This window comes from Prionailurus viverrinus, chromosome A3, assembly GCF_022837055.1.
Source record: "Prionailurus viverrinus isolate Anna chromosome A3, UM_Priviv_1.0, whole genome shotgun sequence".
Lineage (NCBI taxonomy): Eukaryota > Metazoa > Chordata > Mammalia > Carnivora > Felidae > Prionailurus > Prionailurus viverrinus.
This window is the reverse complement of record NC_062563.1, coordinates 3,649,283-3,666,459: the sequence shown is the minus strand read 5'-3', so window position 1 is coordinate 3,666,459 and position 17,177 is coordinate 3,649,283. Positions and strand designations below refer to the sequence as shown.

Here is a 17,177-nt window from a genome sequence, read left to right as displayed (position 1 = left end):
TTTGTTAAGAGCTCCTCTAACGAGAGTGGAAGAGGCGGCTGCTGGAGTACAGCTTGCTCGCCATTCATTCGCTGCCCTTCCCCTGAGGCTGCGCGGTGTACAGGGTGCAGCCAGGCTCCTGGGAGTGACCCCTCTGAGGGAAGGTGCTGGGGGGCTGCAATTTAAGAGCGTGTAATCTGAGCCTTCACGTGGGAGACTGTAGGCATTAGGGTCATTCTACTTCACAGTCGCAGAGTTTCCCGCTTCCCTATAGAAACGTGTTTGTTCGGAGTTTCCTGAGAAAGCTGGTCTGGCAGGTGATAATAGCTAACTGTGACGATCTTGTATTTCAGCTTAATCAGAGACCCACAGTTGACGAGCTAAGAGACCGAAAGATTCTGATACGGTTCAGTGACTATGTGGAGGTGGCGAAAGCTCAGGATTACGACAGACGGGCAGACAAGCCGTGGACACGACTGTCAGCGGCCGACAAGGTACAGAGCAGACCTGTCTGCTGGTCGGGTAGGGTGGGGTATGGCAGCACGTGATGAGGGCAGGCCACGACATGCCAGGGAGTTCGTGCCTGGATGGTGGTGTAGCGGGGTTCTCGCACAGAGAGTCCTGACACCCAGGCTCTTCCCTCCTGAGTTTATTCGTGCCGGCACCGCTCAGTTGGGTTCGTACCCGAAGAACTGAGCCCCGAACGCCACGTGACGTAGGGTTGGTTTTTTTAATGTTTATTTTTGAGAGCGAGAGAGAGAGAGAGACAGAAACAGAGACAGAGTGAGCAGATGAGGTGCAGAGAGAGAGAGGGAGGGAGACACAGAATCCTGAAGCAGGCTCCGGGCTCCAAGCTGTCAGCACAGAGCCCGACACGGGGCTCGAACTCGCGAACCGCGAGATCGTGACCTGAGCCGAAGTCGGATGCTTAACCCGCTGAGCTACCCAGGTGCCCCCATGTGGCGTAGTTTTTTTATATATTTACTTCTTTGTCTCTCATATATGGTAACATACAAACATGCAGTCTGATTAAGGGGTCTCATGTTACAAGGTCGTGAGGGATGTTGTCACATACGTGAATAGCCAGGTTGCCCCGAGGTGTTTTTTTTTTTCCTTAGAGAGGGGACCCTACCAAAGTGGATGCCACCAGGTCTGGAAATTAAGCCTGTGCTTTGACCCCCGTTGTTGGTCTCACAAAGCCAATCTGGGGTCGCGGCTGTGTTTCCAACTAGGGGGCAATGTCTGCAGACATTTCTGGCCGTCACAAGTGACAGGTGCTGCTGGAGTGTAGCGGGTGGAACGCAGGGACGCCACTAAACGGCCCATGATGCACAGGATGGCCCCACAACAGGGAATTCCCCAATCCTGAATGTCAAGAGTATGGAAGTTGAGGAACTATGGTCTGGATGAACCAAAAGCAGGCAAGGCTGGAGGAAAAGAGGCAGGGGACAGAGGTTTAAACAGACTTAGCTACAGTGAGACAGAGAGGGGTGGAGTCGGCCGAGGCCCTCAGGAAAACCCTGGCCGTGAAGACACAGGAGGCTCTGGATGCGTCCAGGACTGGTCCGGTGTGAGGTCCCGGGAGCCTCCAGGGCAGTGTGACCTGAACGCTCTGGGTGCAGGACGAGAGCAAGGAAGCAGTGGGTCCCAGACACTAGGGGACAGAGCAGAGGGAATGAACGTTCACCCAACCCTCGCCCTGTCCTGGACTGAACCGGCCTGTCTGGCATTATTATTTCATTTAATCCTCAGAAAGTCCCCGTGAGAGATGTGTCATTATCACCCCTATGGAGGTGCTATCGGACAGATGATTTGGACGGGCTCAGAGGGTATGTTCCTGTCCATGGTCCCATGCTGTGGATGGGCAGGACTGAAGCCTCATCCCCTCTGGCCGCTCATGATTTTACAGCTTTTAGGAAGAGCAAAATCATTTGCTCAGCCAGTGAGTTGGCCGAACGTGCTAATTGTTCCTTGTTCCCCGCGTGCGGACCGTGAATAAGTGAAGTGACATGTAAATGCACGCAGGTGTCGCATCCCCTTGGCCAGGTGCAGCCAGCCGGCAGGCAGACCGAGCCTTGGCTCCCTGGGCGAGGGGAGAAGCGAGCACGTCTCTGGCAGCACCCGGGTTTGAGCGCGGGAGGAGTGCTCCCTGGGATCCCTGGCTCAGAGCCTCTCCCTGCCCCCAGCTGGCCCCTGAGGGTTTATGTGAGGGAGTGCACGGTCCCAGGGGGCAGGGGGAGGCTGGAAGAGCCTGAGGACCCGCCCTGAAACACTGCGATGCGCCCCCCACCCGCATGTAGCCACGATACTGTTTTTCACGTGACACCAAGCCTGACCTCATGCTGAAATTAGAATGGCTTCTCAATGATCTAATTGCAGAATTCCAAGTAAGTCCACCAAAAGCCCGACCTCCTTCATGAATTTGGTGTCCCTACTTCATGGAGTCCCTAAGCACGTGCCGGGGCCACCTGTCACATGTGGTGGGCATTGTCTTCCTTCTCCGACACAGCAAATCAATTCACTGACCTCTTCCCGGACACCAGCATCAGGGCCGTGCACGTGCTAAGAGGCTGAATGCTGGGCCACAAGTGGTTTCTTTTTCTTTGTTTGAACTACATTACAAAACACCAGAACTCAACCAGGATTGCGAACTGTTGTTGAGCCGCAGCCAGGGTACTAATTTCCTATGTCGGCTTCTTCCTGTCCTGTGTTTACATTTCAGGCAGCCATTCGCAAAGAGCTCAATGAATACAAAAGTAACGAGATGGAGGTCCATGCATCAAGCAAGCATTTGACAAGGTCAGATTTCTAGATGTTCGTGTGGATTTCATGGTACTTACAACACGGTGTTCTTTAGAAAGAAAAGATAAAACGCCACAGAGATCTATGTAATTAGGCAAACGTATCCTGCATTTCTGCCGAGAGCTGCGCTGAACAGACAGTGCGCCTCCTTCTCGGTCACGGCTCCTGTGGGCTTGGGGGAAGGTGGCGTGTAGACCGTGGGTCCTGGGTTTATTTAAGTAGTCAATGTACGGTTTTTTTTTTTTTTAACGTTCATTTATTTTTGCGAGAGACAGGGAGTGCGCGCACCAGTGAGTGAGCGAGCCATCCGGAGTGCGAGCAGGGGAGGGGCAGAGAGAGAGGGAGACACAGAATCCGAAGCAGGCTCCAAGCCCTGAGCTGTCCGCACAGAGCCCGACACGGGGCTCGAACCCACGAACCGCGAGATCATGACCTGAGCCCAAGTCGGACACTCCACCAACTGAGCCCCCCGGGCGCCCCATGTTTTTACCTTTAGTGCCTTCCTCCTTAAATTTATATTTTAGTTATGTTTTATAAGGTAAAAAAAAGAAAAGAAAAAAACTAAAACAGTAGGACTTTTTTTTTTTTAAATATTTATTTATTTTTGAGAGAGAGAGAGAGAGAGAGACAGACAGACAGAGCAGGAGCAGGGGAGGGGCAGAGAGAGGGAGACACAGAATCCAAAGCAGGCTCCAGGCTCTGAGCTATCAGCACAGAGCCAGAGAAGGGGCTCAAACCCATGAACTGTGAGATCATGACCTGAGCGGAGGTCAGAGGCTTAACTTTTACTGAGCCACCCAGGCTCCCCTTAAGTTTATTTATTTTGGGAGAGAGAGAGAGAGAGAGAGAAAGAAAGCAAGCAGGGAGGGACAGAAAGAGGCAGACACAGAATCCGAAGCAGCCTCCAGGCTCTGAGCTGTCAGCACAGAGCCCGACGCAGGGCTAGAACCCACGAGCTGTGAGATCATGACCTGAGCCAAAGTCAGATGCTTAACCAGCTGAGCCCCCCAGGTGCCCAGTAGTTAATGTACCTTTAAGAAAAGCCTCAAAGTAATGTGAGTAATCTGCCAGCACATTGACTCCGCCTCCTGTGAAGGCCAGACGTCCCCACTAGAGAACCCCACTCCTCGATACTGACAGGAGGCCGTGAAGTCACTCCCAGGTACTTGTTCCTGGCTTGAATTTCTGTTCACATCTTTAACACGAGCTGATGCTTCCCTATCACTCACATATTTGAGCACCTGCCGTGTGCCAAGTGCATCTACAGGTGCTGAAAACGTAGCCCTGCATTAGCTAACGGAGGCCCCCTCTGCAGGGAACCTCTGTTCCGGTGGGAGTACACTGGCCTTCATCCATACCCAAGACTTTCCACTTCAAGGTGAATGCGCTCCGTGTTCGTGTTATCATAAAGATGCCATGCGGTGGCCTCTGGGTGACGCAGTGGCCCTGGCTCACTGGCTGCATGTTCGTTGCATGGCCACGAGTCGTAACGCCCGATGAAAGTCCTCCTGTTTAATCCTGACGAGTGTGGGTGTGCGGCTACCAGCCTTCACCTGAACCAGTTCCCGTATCACTTCTCCCTTGGCCTCAAGGCGCTCCAGCCCCAGATGCAAAGAGAATGGAAATCCTGGGTGTAGATACTTCCTTAAACTAAAATAGTGGGACTCCTTTCCTTTTCTGGTTGTCCCAAGGTGGCCCCGCAGTTCTTTAAAACATTCGGTCTGTAAGGTCAGTGCGGCTGTGGAGCAGAGGCAGGTGTGATGGAACTCTATCCCACAAGGCAGTTTTAGGACGAATATATTGGGGGAGGAAGTTGATGTTGCAAAAGCAGGAGAAAGTGATACAAATAAATAGTTTAAAAAACTTTAAGGTTTCCCTCCCCCCCTGACTGGCATATGTTTGGCAGGAATAGATCGTCTTAGTTTTGATTATTCAAAACATTCAAAAATGTTTAGGAAATAAACCGTGCCCAGTAAAACCAAAGCTATTTTTAGTGATCACCCTGTGTTGAAGAAAAAGGCTATCAATTATGACATGGCCTTATGGATGTTAACATTTAATACGTTTGCTCATTACACATTATTAAGGGTTGTTTACCAAAGAGATCTATTTTCTCTTCTAAGGCCTGAATGCCTTTCTTAGATGATGGGATTTTAAGAGTTAACCCCAAACCTGGACATCAGGAAACAGTGATAAGGTGGTATATACCACATGCTAGCACTTGGTATAAACTGTTAAAAGAACACCACCAGCCACATGAGATTTTCTTCAATGTGTTCAATGTCACCGCAAGCGCGTTACCAGCTCTGCCGGAATAAAACCAAACCACAGCTGTACTAGGACTTCCAATAGTTTGTTCCATCCGCCATTTCATTCCTTCTACCGATGTAGCAAAGCCTTGGCCTTTTCTGTGCACACCAAGGGCTTGGCAGGCAGCCCTTCAAACGGAGTTTTAGGAAGTCTTCGGAATTCAGCCTATAATTCCTTTGGGGGCCCAGCGTGGGCCTGGGAGCCGGGAGCCCTCTGGGCCCCCCGCTGCTTGACGCAGAGCACGTCCATCCTTGGGTCTTATATGGTGGATGTCTGAGCAGCTTTTAATAGTGGAAGGTTTTGGCCGTTTTCACTTAGAAGTGGATAGCCTTAAACTGTTTTCTCTTTTCGTAATTCCTAGATTCCACAGGCCATAGAGATTTTCTTCTGAGAAGAATTTTTCTTTAATTTTTGATACCAACACTGAACATTCGTCAGGGAACTTTCCTGAAGTTCAGCTCCAGACCCCCTGCTGTGTCAGCGCCAGGAGCAGGATCACGCGGGCAGGTGGTCTGGGCTGTGCTCACCTGTACGAGGAGAAACCAGGGGACGGCCTTCACTCTCTGGTGTCTGAGGGGTAGGAACTGTCGGACCAGTTAGGACCCAGAGTCGCTCTCCCAGAAGAAAACTGTCCTTTGCCTTTGAACCTTGTTTCGCAGCCCTGCGGTGAGACGGAGGGCGGGCGACGGGCAGGCGCCGGCACCCCTCCGGGCCCCCGACACGGGACGTGCGGCACAGTGACGTTCAGTATTCTGTTGGAAAGACATTTTTATTCTGATCACAGTTAATTTGAGAACTCTTTAAGTTCACGTTATACAAAATTATTTACTGTATTATACTTTTCTTTTTTTATATAATGTCTAACAAAAAAAATACAGCTGCAACATTTTGATTCCTGTTAATTTTGTTCTTTAATTAAATGACTACTTATTGCAGGCAATGAACCTGGGTTTTACGTTTCCTTGGAGGTGGGATGAGAGCGGTGTGTTAGATCGGAGATCTGTGATATAAGTCCAGTTTTCTTACTTTTGAGCCATCAAATCCAAACACGCAAAAGAGAATTCCAACTTTGTGTGCTTTTGTTTTGTAAATTCTGGTAGCGTCTGTGGTTTGTGCCTTGGGAAATCGAATTATCTTTGTCAAGTTAATTTGAGTTTACGTATCGTAGAGAAATGACCCTGGAAGTAAGTACCAGCTCGGCGGGAAAATTCTACCACGATGAAGATGAGATGAAGATGAGGCCCTCTTTAAGGGTATCTTCAGGTTTGCATTTGTAAACACTGTTGCAAACCGTTAGAAGAGACAAAGGTTGAGATGGAGTGGAGATTATAAAGAGGAAAGTTACCCCAGCACAAAGGTAAAAAGGAATGTTGGCACCAGGGGGGGAAATAAATACAAATTAACGTTCCCCGAAAGGTAGTTTTACTTGGCCTTTGGAGAAGTGTCCTCACAGAAGAGAGCCCGCCTGCCCACCCGAGAGCCTCCGGAGACATGGGGAGGCGGGAAGCCCAGGGCTCGGAGCACGCCTTGAGAAGCCTGCAGACCCTGTGGCTTAAATCCCAGCTCTGCGCTGTGCACCAAGATTCCGACTTTCTCTCTAGGAAGATCCTCGCTCTCTCTGTCTCTCTCTCTCCCTCTCTCTCAACACATGGCTGTAATTTCTAAATGCGGGAACAGCACCCGACACGTTGTATGCATCCGGTGAATGTTACCTGCTGGTGGGCCCGCCAGGGAGCCCCGGAGCAGGAGCGTGTCCCCTATGACTTCCTCCTGCACACACGGCCTCACTGCTTCCCACGACCCCTCCTGCTCAACTGCTTTATGACCGAAGCGGGTAGGGTGCCCGTGGAAGCTGCTCGGCCCTCGTGGCAGCGCTCTGTCCTAAGGGACAGGTGCTGGATCCTGGCTGCTGGCAAACACAGTGGTAGTTGGTCGAATTCGACTCTTTGAAAGCAATCGCTGTTGGTCGCAAACCTCCAGCTACCTCTTAACTTGCTGTGTCACCTCCTGCGAATCGGTTCACTTCTAGGAGCCTCAGTTTCTTTGCCTGTGAGACGAGATGATATGTAAACATTTTCTAACCAGAAGCCTGGTTATGCTTTTGTGAGCATTTATGTGTATGTATATATATATGGTGTATTTAGCATATCCTATATTTACTGTATTCATAAGCCATTATTTGTGGCCAGTCAACCTGTTCTAAAGCACATGCTAGCAGCTCCCTACTTTGTTTTATTCCGTTTAAAGTATTAGCTGGGGCCCAGATTGTGTAACACTATGATTTCCATCTCTTTCATATAGAAATATCCACCTACTTCCTATGAAATGAGGAACAGAGAGGGGTCCTTCTGTTCGAAACCATCCTGGCCCCCAAAGCAGAAGGGACCGGTCCTGTTTAGAAGATGGCTAAACTAGGCCTCTGGTTAGAGGTGGCTTGGCAGATGGGACACGTGTTCAGGTAGTTTTGCCCAAGTACAGTCAGTTCCGTAACTAATGGGTAAATTCAAAAGTTAAGATACAGGATACCCGATGGAGGGTTTGGTGTGGTTCAGGCTCGAGGGCTCTAAGATATCCTAAAACCAGAAGACATCTTCATCGTAATCAAAATTTTTAGCAACCGTATCTAACTTCTACGCTGTTCCTTTAAATTGTATTTCTGAAGTTCACGTCCTTATCCTAGAGGTCAAGAGATGAACTGAAACTGTGAATGGAGTGTGTCCACCCTGCACTAAGGAAGGCTCTGGTATGCCATCTCGGAGGTCTCTTATCCTGTCTGGAGGAACAAAATGAAAAAGCAGTGTATAAATCTCACGGAATGGGTGATACACATGATGTGTATATAAACGCACATGTGTTCTATAAATTTGAGGAGAAAGTGTACGTACTTAAGAGCCTTGAGACTTGGGAAAAACCACATCTGCCTTCTTATTCAATAACAATCACATACAGTGTCTGAGTTATCACAGTTCTCCACAACTGGGAGGCATTAATGAGGTTTTTATGCACTGACTTCACAAATCATTTGTTCTAATTTTTACAAAATAAGATCAGCTATTAAAGTAACAACAGGAAGTCGTTAAAGAAATTCTGTTTTTAAGCAGTTGAACAGATTTAAAAACCATTAATTGATTATTTTATGGGGGAAATTAAGTCACTTTTAGAAATACCAAGTTTTAACCCAATATAGGAGAAATAGTACGTTATAAGTCTTTGTAAAAACTACACTTTTAAACATTAAAAGGGGCTTGGAAATTATACAACATGAATAATTTTTAGACAACTGAAATGTCTAAAGCCCCCTGAGCCCAAAACCCTAAACATCAAGAAGTCCATCTTGTGGAAATATGTGGTAATTACAAGTCTAAATTCTGGGAGATGAAAATCCAAGTTTTTAGCTACATACCCACAGTTCTTTAATAGCAAATTCAAGTCCAGTAATGGATAATTCTAATTCTATTGATAATATCATTAGTCTCACATGCTTCTAATCTCCACTTACCCAAGTTCTTTTCCAGAGATTTTTTTTCAGTTTTTCGTGTGAAAGAAACCTCTGAGATGTTGATAAGAAACTGAACATGTTGACAGTCCAACAGAACATATGAAAATATTTCTAAACAGTGAATTACCATAAATTAATTTTTCTGTGGACTTATTGATAGTGATCTCAGGAACAGATCACTAGCTCATATTTAGATGATGTTAGACTGAACAATGGAAAAGCTACTGGCTATCAGGTCCACTGCTTTATGAAAAACAATCTTGTTTTATGTTTAGAATAATAACTTTAAAATCTTTCATCTCAACTGTTAAATCTCCTTTAAAGAAGGTGAACAGGGAAATTCTAAAAATCACACTTTCTTGACAATAGGCAATGGGAGAGAAAGCTGGATGTGGCATAACGCTAATAATTCTTAGAAACATGCTATTATATATGCATTATTGCCTTCTAAATGCAGTTTATTCTTTTTCAAAGATACATATACTGAAAGTGTTATTTCAGCGCAGGTGTGTGCCCTGAGACAATGGTCCATTCCCTGCCTTCCACCCAGAGAACCGGGTGACACCGGTGACCCCCGGTGTGGCACAGACGGTCTCGGGAACACCTCACACCTTGCTCTTACGTTTGTTTGTTGCTACTATTTCCTAATGTGTTATTGTGATCAGAATTCTACTTCCGTTGTTTCCTCATGGGAGTTATGATTCCTTCTCTGCTTTCTTGAACTTTCCACTCGCTGTTAAAGAACTGAGTAGGAGTTCGTGGACGGTGGGTTACTGTCCAACCGTGAGTGGGTTACCGGCCAACAGGTGGTGTTGACACCTGGGTGAAGAACTCCCTCCCACAGCTGGGAGCCTCACGCCTTGTGCGGAGGTTGGAGCCGAGTTCGTCACCGTGGACCTCCAGTTTGCTGTGCAATGAAGCCCTGGACGGAACCCGCACAGTCGGGTACCGCTCAGAGGGTCTGCTCGCCTTCTGTGGCATCAGGATGTGGTGGCATCTGGGTCTCTCTCGTAACGTCTGTAGAGCCAAGGATTTACGTTTCTGCTTGGCTATACTAATGGTGCAAAATTTCTCTTTCTTCCACATGTTCTTCTGGAATAGTTACCACTTTACGGCTTGGTTTGGTTGAGGAAGTGCGATACACCTACACCAACATGGTGTTGAGTTGCAATCCAGGTAAGAAATGTAAATTATTGGCTATAATGATCATTTATTTTTAACATGTTTGAAAAAGGAGGACCAAGAAGTCGTACTTCTGTGTTAGTTAACTAACATTATCATTAGCCTCTGCTGATGCAAAATTGACTTAAATCACTATTTTTGTTAAATAGTAAGATAAATTAAGAAAGAAATTTATAATAAAGAAGAGCGCTGACCTTTAAAAGTTTTCTTCTACACTAGGGGTCTTGCAAACACGACAGCCCACAGACCAAATCTGGCCTGCCTTTTTTTTTTCTTTTAATGCCCTGCAGGCTAAAAATGGATCGTACATTTTTTTTTTTTTTTTTTTTTTTCAACGTTTTATTTTATTTTTGGGACAGAGAGAGACAGAGCATGAACGGGGGAGGGGCAGAGAGAGAGGGAGACACAGAATCAGAAACAGGCTCCAGGCTCCGAGCCATCAGCCCAGAGCCTGACGTGGGGCTCGAACTCACGGACCGCGAAATCGTGACCTGGCTGAAGTCGGACGCTTAACCGACCGCGCCACCCAGGCGCCCCTGGATCGTACATTTTTAAACGGTTACAACTTGACATGTTTATACAAGACCTATATATATCCTCAAATGCCAGAGTCCTGCTCCATTAGGTCCAGGGGTTCCCGAAGGATGAACAGCGTCGGCGAAAAAGTGAAAAAAAAAAAAAAAATAGAACAAAAATAAAAATGAACACAGACCACGGCAGTGTGTTGAACTGGCCGCTTTATTGTGGCAAACGTGGCATATTTGTTAGCAATTTCCTTGTACTGTGCGTCATCTATGTTTTCTGGCATTACCTAATTCTAAAAATGTTCCTATGTATAATCACCCTTTAAGGAATAACATGTAATTTTCTCATGACGTTCCCTCCTGCCCTTTGCTTATTAATTTCTTACATTATTTTCATTATCTACGTTTATCTATAATCTATAAGGCATCTGCCTTGCTGTTTTCATGAAAGGTCATTTATCTCTCAACACCTCAAGTGGAACAGTTACAGGGACATGACCTGTTAGTTGTTTCCCTGAACCACTTGTGGCTTGAGGAACAAAAGTGTTCACCTCGGTCCAAGGTGCTAGAAGGGGGCCAAGAGGGCCTTAGGAACCCACGCCTTACACATTCTCAGAGAGACAATGCACCTGGGAACTAATGAACCATTCTGTCCCTTAACCGACTAGGTTCAGTCATCATCTGGAATGCCTCCTGGGGGCCAAGTGGGCCTAGGGGTTGGAGTAACTTGTGCCCATAGATACGCTCCTTAGTTGCCAGAGTGGGGCTTTCAAATCCACTTGCTCCCTCCTTGGCTGGGAAATGTATGAGGCTATCCTTCCTTTGGGTAGAGGAGTCTTTATAGGGGGTGGCAAGGGCTAAATGTAGGGCCGCACAGTCTCCTTGCGGAACCCTCTTTCTTTCCCAATGGTTCTTTTCCCAGGAGGCCTGTCGAGGGCAATTCCCCAACACATAATTCCCCAGGTACTTTAGTTAAGGCAAGATTACATAAAAGCTGGAGTACAAGAAGCTTTACTGTTGGCAGGCTGCCCTGCAGTCCCGATCCGTCCACCGCCCGGGCCCTGCCATCAGGCCGGTTGGATAGCTCAGCTTCCGGCACTCAAATTTTCCTATTGGTCCACAAAGCCTAAAACATTTCCTGTATGGTCTTTTAGATAATTTACCAACGGCTGCTCTAATTTTTCTTAAGTTTAAATAGATATATAATAGAAAATGTTAAAAATCAACTACACAGAACAAAGCGAAACAGCTACATTGTTTCTAAATAAGCTTAAAATTGCTTAAACATGAAATCTGTCCCAAACATCAGTATTCATTGTAATCTCATACTGACAGTACTTGACTTGCATAAAATGCACATTTTATTAGGTGAATAGTAAAGGCCCTATTGATGTTAAGGCAGGCATTTCATTACTGTGAAAACCCTCACCCCTCCAACTCCCTTGCATTTAAAATTAATGCTATTGCAGCATAAACCAAAATTATAGTATCTGAAGTTCAAGATAGCACAACAGACAAACCTCATTAAAAACATCTGATTCCTGGGGTGCCTGGGTGGCTCAGTCGGTTAAGTGCCTGACTTTGACTCAGGCCATGATCTCCTGGTTCGTGGGTTCGAGCCCCCCATCAGGCTCCGTGCTGACAGCTGAGAGCCTGGAGCCTACTTCTGATTCTGTCTCCCTTTCTCTTCCCCCCCCCCCTTCTCTCTCAAAAATAAACACTAAAAAATAAACATCTGTATTCCTGGTGGGGGTGGGGGGGGGATGTACTGAATTCTTTTCCTCTAGATGTTATTTTAGAATATTTCCATGGATATTTTGACCTGATGTGTTTTAAAACCTCCCCAAACTAAACATTACAAGCCCAGCCATAAAAAAAATATAACCTCTTCTTTGATAACATCTATGCACAATTGATACCCCTACACATTTCTTCCAAGGGGCCAAGCAAATGGAAGTCCCTAGGATTCTGCATCACTACCTTGAATTTCATTTTTAAGTAAAAGGGTTGATCTCTCACTCATCTGTGTCTAGAGTGGAGCGCAGTATGTGTCCTCTAACAGAGGCTCAAGTGGCTGATTGGCTAATATTTTGTATCAATTTTAATGGGAGTGCTGCAACTCCATAAAATTTGAGGGTCTGAGTTTTGGGTACATTGGCCCTCTCTGGTTTCAGTAAAGTCCTATCTAGAAATGCTACATTTGTTCACTTACTTGTTCACATTGTTGCAAGCTGGCTTTTTAGGGCACTTTTTAGGTTCTGGAAATAGTGGTGTAAGTTACTGTTCACAAGTGAATAAGACAAGCTTCCTGTTCTCGTAGGATTTATAGGAGTGGGGTTATGGAAGGGAAGAAGAAAGAAATTTCTGGAGTGATATTAACATTAACAGGATTGTGAGGGAAGATCTCTCTGAAGAGGTCTCACTTACATGGGACCTAAAGGACAGCAAGTTCCCAGGAACAAAGACTCTAAGGTAGGAATGTGATTGTTCAAGGCACGTTGCTTGAAGTCTGAACGAGAGGAGTAGGAAATAAGGGTGAGGAAAGGGACAGAGGCCAGCTCACGTGGGGACTTTTAGGTCCCGCTATAAAGGTGGGTTGTAAAGTGCAAAGGACACCTCTGGAGAGGTTTTGTGGGTGGTGGTTTTTCATTTTTAAGTAAAGTGAGGTGAAATTCAGACGACCTAAAGCTAACCATGTTGAGTGCACTTTGGTGGCATTTAATACACTCACAAGCCCATACAACCGCCGCTTCTATCTAGTTCCAAAACATTTCCATCACGAAGAGGCTCTGTACCCTTGAAGCAGGTTCTCCTCAGCTTCCCCCTCCCCCAGCCCCTGGCAGCCACTCATCTGCTTTGTCTCGGTGGATTTACATATTCTGGAGATTGCATAATAGTCCACTTCTATGGTGTAACCTCATGTTTATTTTTTCACTTAGCATAATGTTCTTGAAGCTCGTCTACACTGTAACATGAATCAGTATTTCTTCCTTTTGTGGCTGAGTAAATAGTCCATGTGTAGATACTCTACATATGTTTATTCATTTAATGCCCACTTGGGTCGTGTCCACATTGGCCCTTGTGACTGGTACACATTCTTAGGTATTTGTTAACTGTCTTCAATTCTTACGGTAGATACCAAAGGGTGAGATTGCTGAGTCATGGGATAATTCCACATTTAACTCTTGAGGAACCACCAAACTGGTTTTCACAGCGGCTGGTAGTAGTTTACTTCCCCAGAAACACACAAGGGTTCCAATTCTTGCACAAGCTTGCCAACGCATTTTCTGTTCCTTGACTCTAGCCATTCTGGTGGGTGTGAAGTGCCATCTCGTTACGGTTTTGACTTGCAGTTTCCTAACGACTGATGATATTCTGTGCATGTTCGTGTGCTGGTTGGCCAGGTGTACATCTTCCCTGGAGAAATGGTCACGCAAGTCCCTCGCCCATGTTTTAATTGGGTCATTTGTTATTCTGTTGCTTAGTTGTAAGAATTCTTTATATAGTCTCAATATTAGATCCTAATCAGGTAAGTGCAAGCATTTTCTCCCATTCTGTAGGCTGTCTTCCCACTCTTATTAAAGTATTTTTGCACAAAGGTTTTCATTTTTTTTTTTTTAAGTCCCATTTGTTTTATGTTGCTGGTGCTTTTGGTGTCTTATCTAAGACTCCACTGCTAAATCCAAGGTCATGAAGACTTACTCCTATGTTTTTTCCTAAGAATTTTGGATCAGTTTATCTTTTATGTGTGTGTAAGGTCAGGGCACAACCTCACTGCTTGGCATGGGGCTAGCCAGCTGTCCTGAGCTATGTGTTAAAGATTGTTCGTTTCCCCACCAAATGGCTTAGCACTCTCGATGAAACTCGGTTGGCCACAGGCGAGCAGGCTTACCTCTGGACCACCGTTTCTATTCCACTGGCCTAGGTATCTTTCCCTATTGAGTCACTACACTCTTTTGATTGATGTAGCTTTGTAGTTAAGTGTTAACATTACAAAGTGTGAGTATTCCAACTGTATTATTTTTTTGAGGTTGTTTTGCTTTGTGGGGCCCCTTCCATCTCCATTTGATTTTTAGGATCAGCTTTTTTATTTCTGCAGAAAGGCCATTGGGATTTTGACAGGGATTGCATTTAATCTGTAAATTACTTCAGAGGACTGCCATCTTGACAATATTAAGTTTTGCACTCGACCACAAGATGTCTTTCCACTCACTCAGATCTTGAATTTCTACTGACATCTCATGGTTTCCATGTGCAAATCTTTTACCTCCTTCATTAAATGCATTCTTTTTAATGTGCTGCTGAATCCAGCTTGCTGTTATTTTGTGGAGGATTTTTACCTTGCGTTCATAAAGTATACTGGTCTGTAGTTTTCTTGTGATGTCTTTGATTTTGGGAGCAAGGGAATGCTGGTCTCATAGAGTGAGTTAGGAACGTTCTCTCTTCTATCTTCTGGTGTTAATTCTTATTTAAATACTTGGTAGAATTCTTTGTTGATTACGGATTCAATCTCTTCACGTGTTATAGGACTGTCCAGATTTTGTTTCTCCTGAAGTAAGTTTTGGTAGTTTGTGTTTCTAGGAATTCACCACTTTCACATGAATTATCTAATTTGTTGCCATATGACTCTTTATAGTATTCTCATGATCCTGTTTCTTTAAGGTCAGTGGTAATGTCCCAAATTTTCATTCCTGATTTTAGAAATTTTAGTCTTCTGTGTATCTCAGTCTAATAATGGTTTACCAACTTTTGGTTTTGATTTTCTGTTGCTTTTCTATTCTGTGTTTTTTTCTTAAATCCCCAATATTTTATTATTTCCTTCCTTCTAACAGCTTTGGGTGTCACTCTTTCTCCTAGTTTTTTAAAGTTGGGTTACTGATTGGAGTTCTTTGTTTTTAACTTCTATAAATTTGCAGCTGTAAACTTCCCTCTCAGTGATTTCACTGTGTCACAGAAGTTCCATGATGCTGCATTTCTGTTTGTCCCAAAGTATATTCTCATCTCCCTTTGATTTATTCTTTGACCCATTAGTTAAGAGGATGCAGTCACTGGAGTCTCAAGGAAGGAAGTGGCACGCTAGGATTTATGACTTAGCAAGAATATATTGGCTGCAAAGTAAATAAAGTATTGTGGGAGCAAGTGTGAGTGCTGGAGAGCCATTCAGGAGGCTGGTATGGTAGTCTGTGTGAGAAACAGTGACACTGTCAATAGTAGTGACAGTGCAAGTGACAGAAATTACACATTTGGAACATACTTGGGCAGTAAAATCCACAGGATTTGATCAACTAAGTGGCCACTTAGTTTCAGTTAAGGGAAAAAGAGAAATCAGAAATTCCTTCTAGGTTTTGGCTTGCATAGTCGGGTGGCTAAAAGCGACATTTACTGAGATGGAGAGACGATGTTTATTTTTCCTTTGGTGTTGAGAAGGAATGCCAAGGGAGAGAAATCAAGGGTTGTTTTGAGACCTGAGATGCTTGTTAGAACTGTCAATAATGAGTGTATATGAGATGCTGATGTACAAAGCAAGGGTCAGAACCTGGATACATCTGGAAGTCATCAACACAGAGATGATTACGTGGAACCAGATGCAGTTACCTAAGGAGGAAGCATAGATTGAGGAATGAGCCCCACATCCAGAGGTAAAGGGGAAGCCAGGGGCGAGACAAGGAATGGAAAATATGCCAGGCCAAGTCTGGGTGACAAAGCACCGAGAAGCTGAGTTAAGAAGAAGATAGAGATTAAACTTGGTAAAATCAATCACTGATGATTTTGATAAAAAGTCGTTTCGGGGAAATAGTAAGTAAAGCAGCTGGGCTGAGGGAAGGTGAAGCGCATGCAAGAAGTGTACAAGCTGAGATAGTAACTGGGGAAAATTCTTTCCCTATGCTCTGTGTGGAGGTGAGTAGAGAATTACACGGGACGGGCAGCAGTCAGAGGGGAGCTTGGTGCTAAAGGCCTTGTTTCGTTTCGTGTGTGTGTTAGTAAGTGTGGGCCACACACCCTGCAGCGAGATGCCAGAGACGGTCAGATGCAGAGCACTGGTGGGGACGGTCCTTAAATGAAGAGGCACATGTGCCACTGGAACATGTGGGAAATTGGGAAATGCCGGTATTGACAGGTAACATGTCAGAATTCAGGGAGAAAGGACGGGCAAGTGGGAAGTGAGGCCCTCAGCTACATGGGGAAGAACTAAGGACAGAGGGAGGTACTGAGATGCAATGATACTCCGGAAAAGAGGCAAAGCCAATTGTAAGGGGCAAGTGAGGATTGTCACGCAGCCATTTGAAATCTGCCGTCCTAAGTTTAAGCTTGATTATATGACTTGGCTCCAGTGATGTTCAGGTTGTGGAATGAGGGGTGTGAATTAGCGGATGCAGTGAGAGGAGAGAGTTCTTTTCGACTGAAGAGCCGAGAATAGGTAAGGAAGGAAAGACAGACAAGAAAGGGAACAGGCTTAGCGGAGCAGTGGTGGCGTGAACAGCCCAGGGCTACTCTAGACAGCAAGCTGGAGAGACGCGACAAAGGTCAGTGCGGTAAGAAGGCTGGAAACGGAGATTCAGAGGGGGAGCAGCTACTGGCACTGGCCAGGTCACAGCTCACACTCGGGCTGGCGTGCACGTACGGTGAGTGTGGCCGCAGAGGAGGTGCGCAGGGAGGTGGGTCGTCATGCGAGCAGCTCTCACGTCTCGCAGGGAAACACGGAGTTGCAATTCCTCCGAGTATTATTTACTGTTAGACAGCTGTCGCTGTCTCGTGCCATAAAATGCCGGCTACCCTATCAGTAATGGAATAAAGCTAAGACGGAAAGGGTTTTCCTCTGCTTGTCCAGACTGGGAAAAGCCACTTCTATCATGCTACTTCAGTGCTGGTAGTAGTAAAAT

The 17,177-nt window shown here is 45.7% G+C and overlaps 2 protein-coding genes across 3 annotated transcripts in view; one reads left to right on the top strand and one right to left on the bottom strand.

Annotated features, from left to right (window-relative positions):
• The window catches only part of PHACTR3 (phosphatase and actin regulator 3), a 101,565-nt gene extending 94,669 nt beyond the window's left edge, over positions 1-6,896 (top strand). Inside the window, exons 10-12 of one of the 2 annotated variants that reach the window (XM_047852204.1) lie at positions 333-473; positions 2,702-2,778; positions 5,453-6,896. In XM_047852204.1, coding sequence (XP_047708160.1) covers positions 333-473; positions 2,702-2,778; positions 5,453-5,468 — 234 coding nt within the window. In that variant the 3' untranslated portion in view covers positions 5,469-6,896. The remainder of the gene's footprint in view (positions 1-332; positions 474-2,701; positions 2,779-5,452) is intronic. The other variant, XM_047852205.1, reaches the window with a different exon arrangement.
• Positions 6,897-6,949: 53 nt separating this feature from the next.
• Positions 6,950-17,177, bottom strand: part of SYCP2 (synaptonemal complex protein 2) — an 89,552-nt gene continuing 79,324 nt past the window's right edge. Inside the window, exon 43 of the mRNA XM_047852202.1 lies at positions 6,950-7,138. Coding sequence (XP_047708158.1) covers positions 7,079-7,138 — 60 coding nt within the window. The 3' untranslated portion in view covers positions 6,950-7,078. The remainder of the gene's footprint in view (positions 7,139-17,177) is intronic.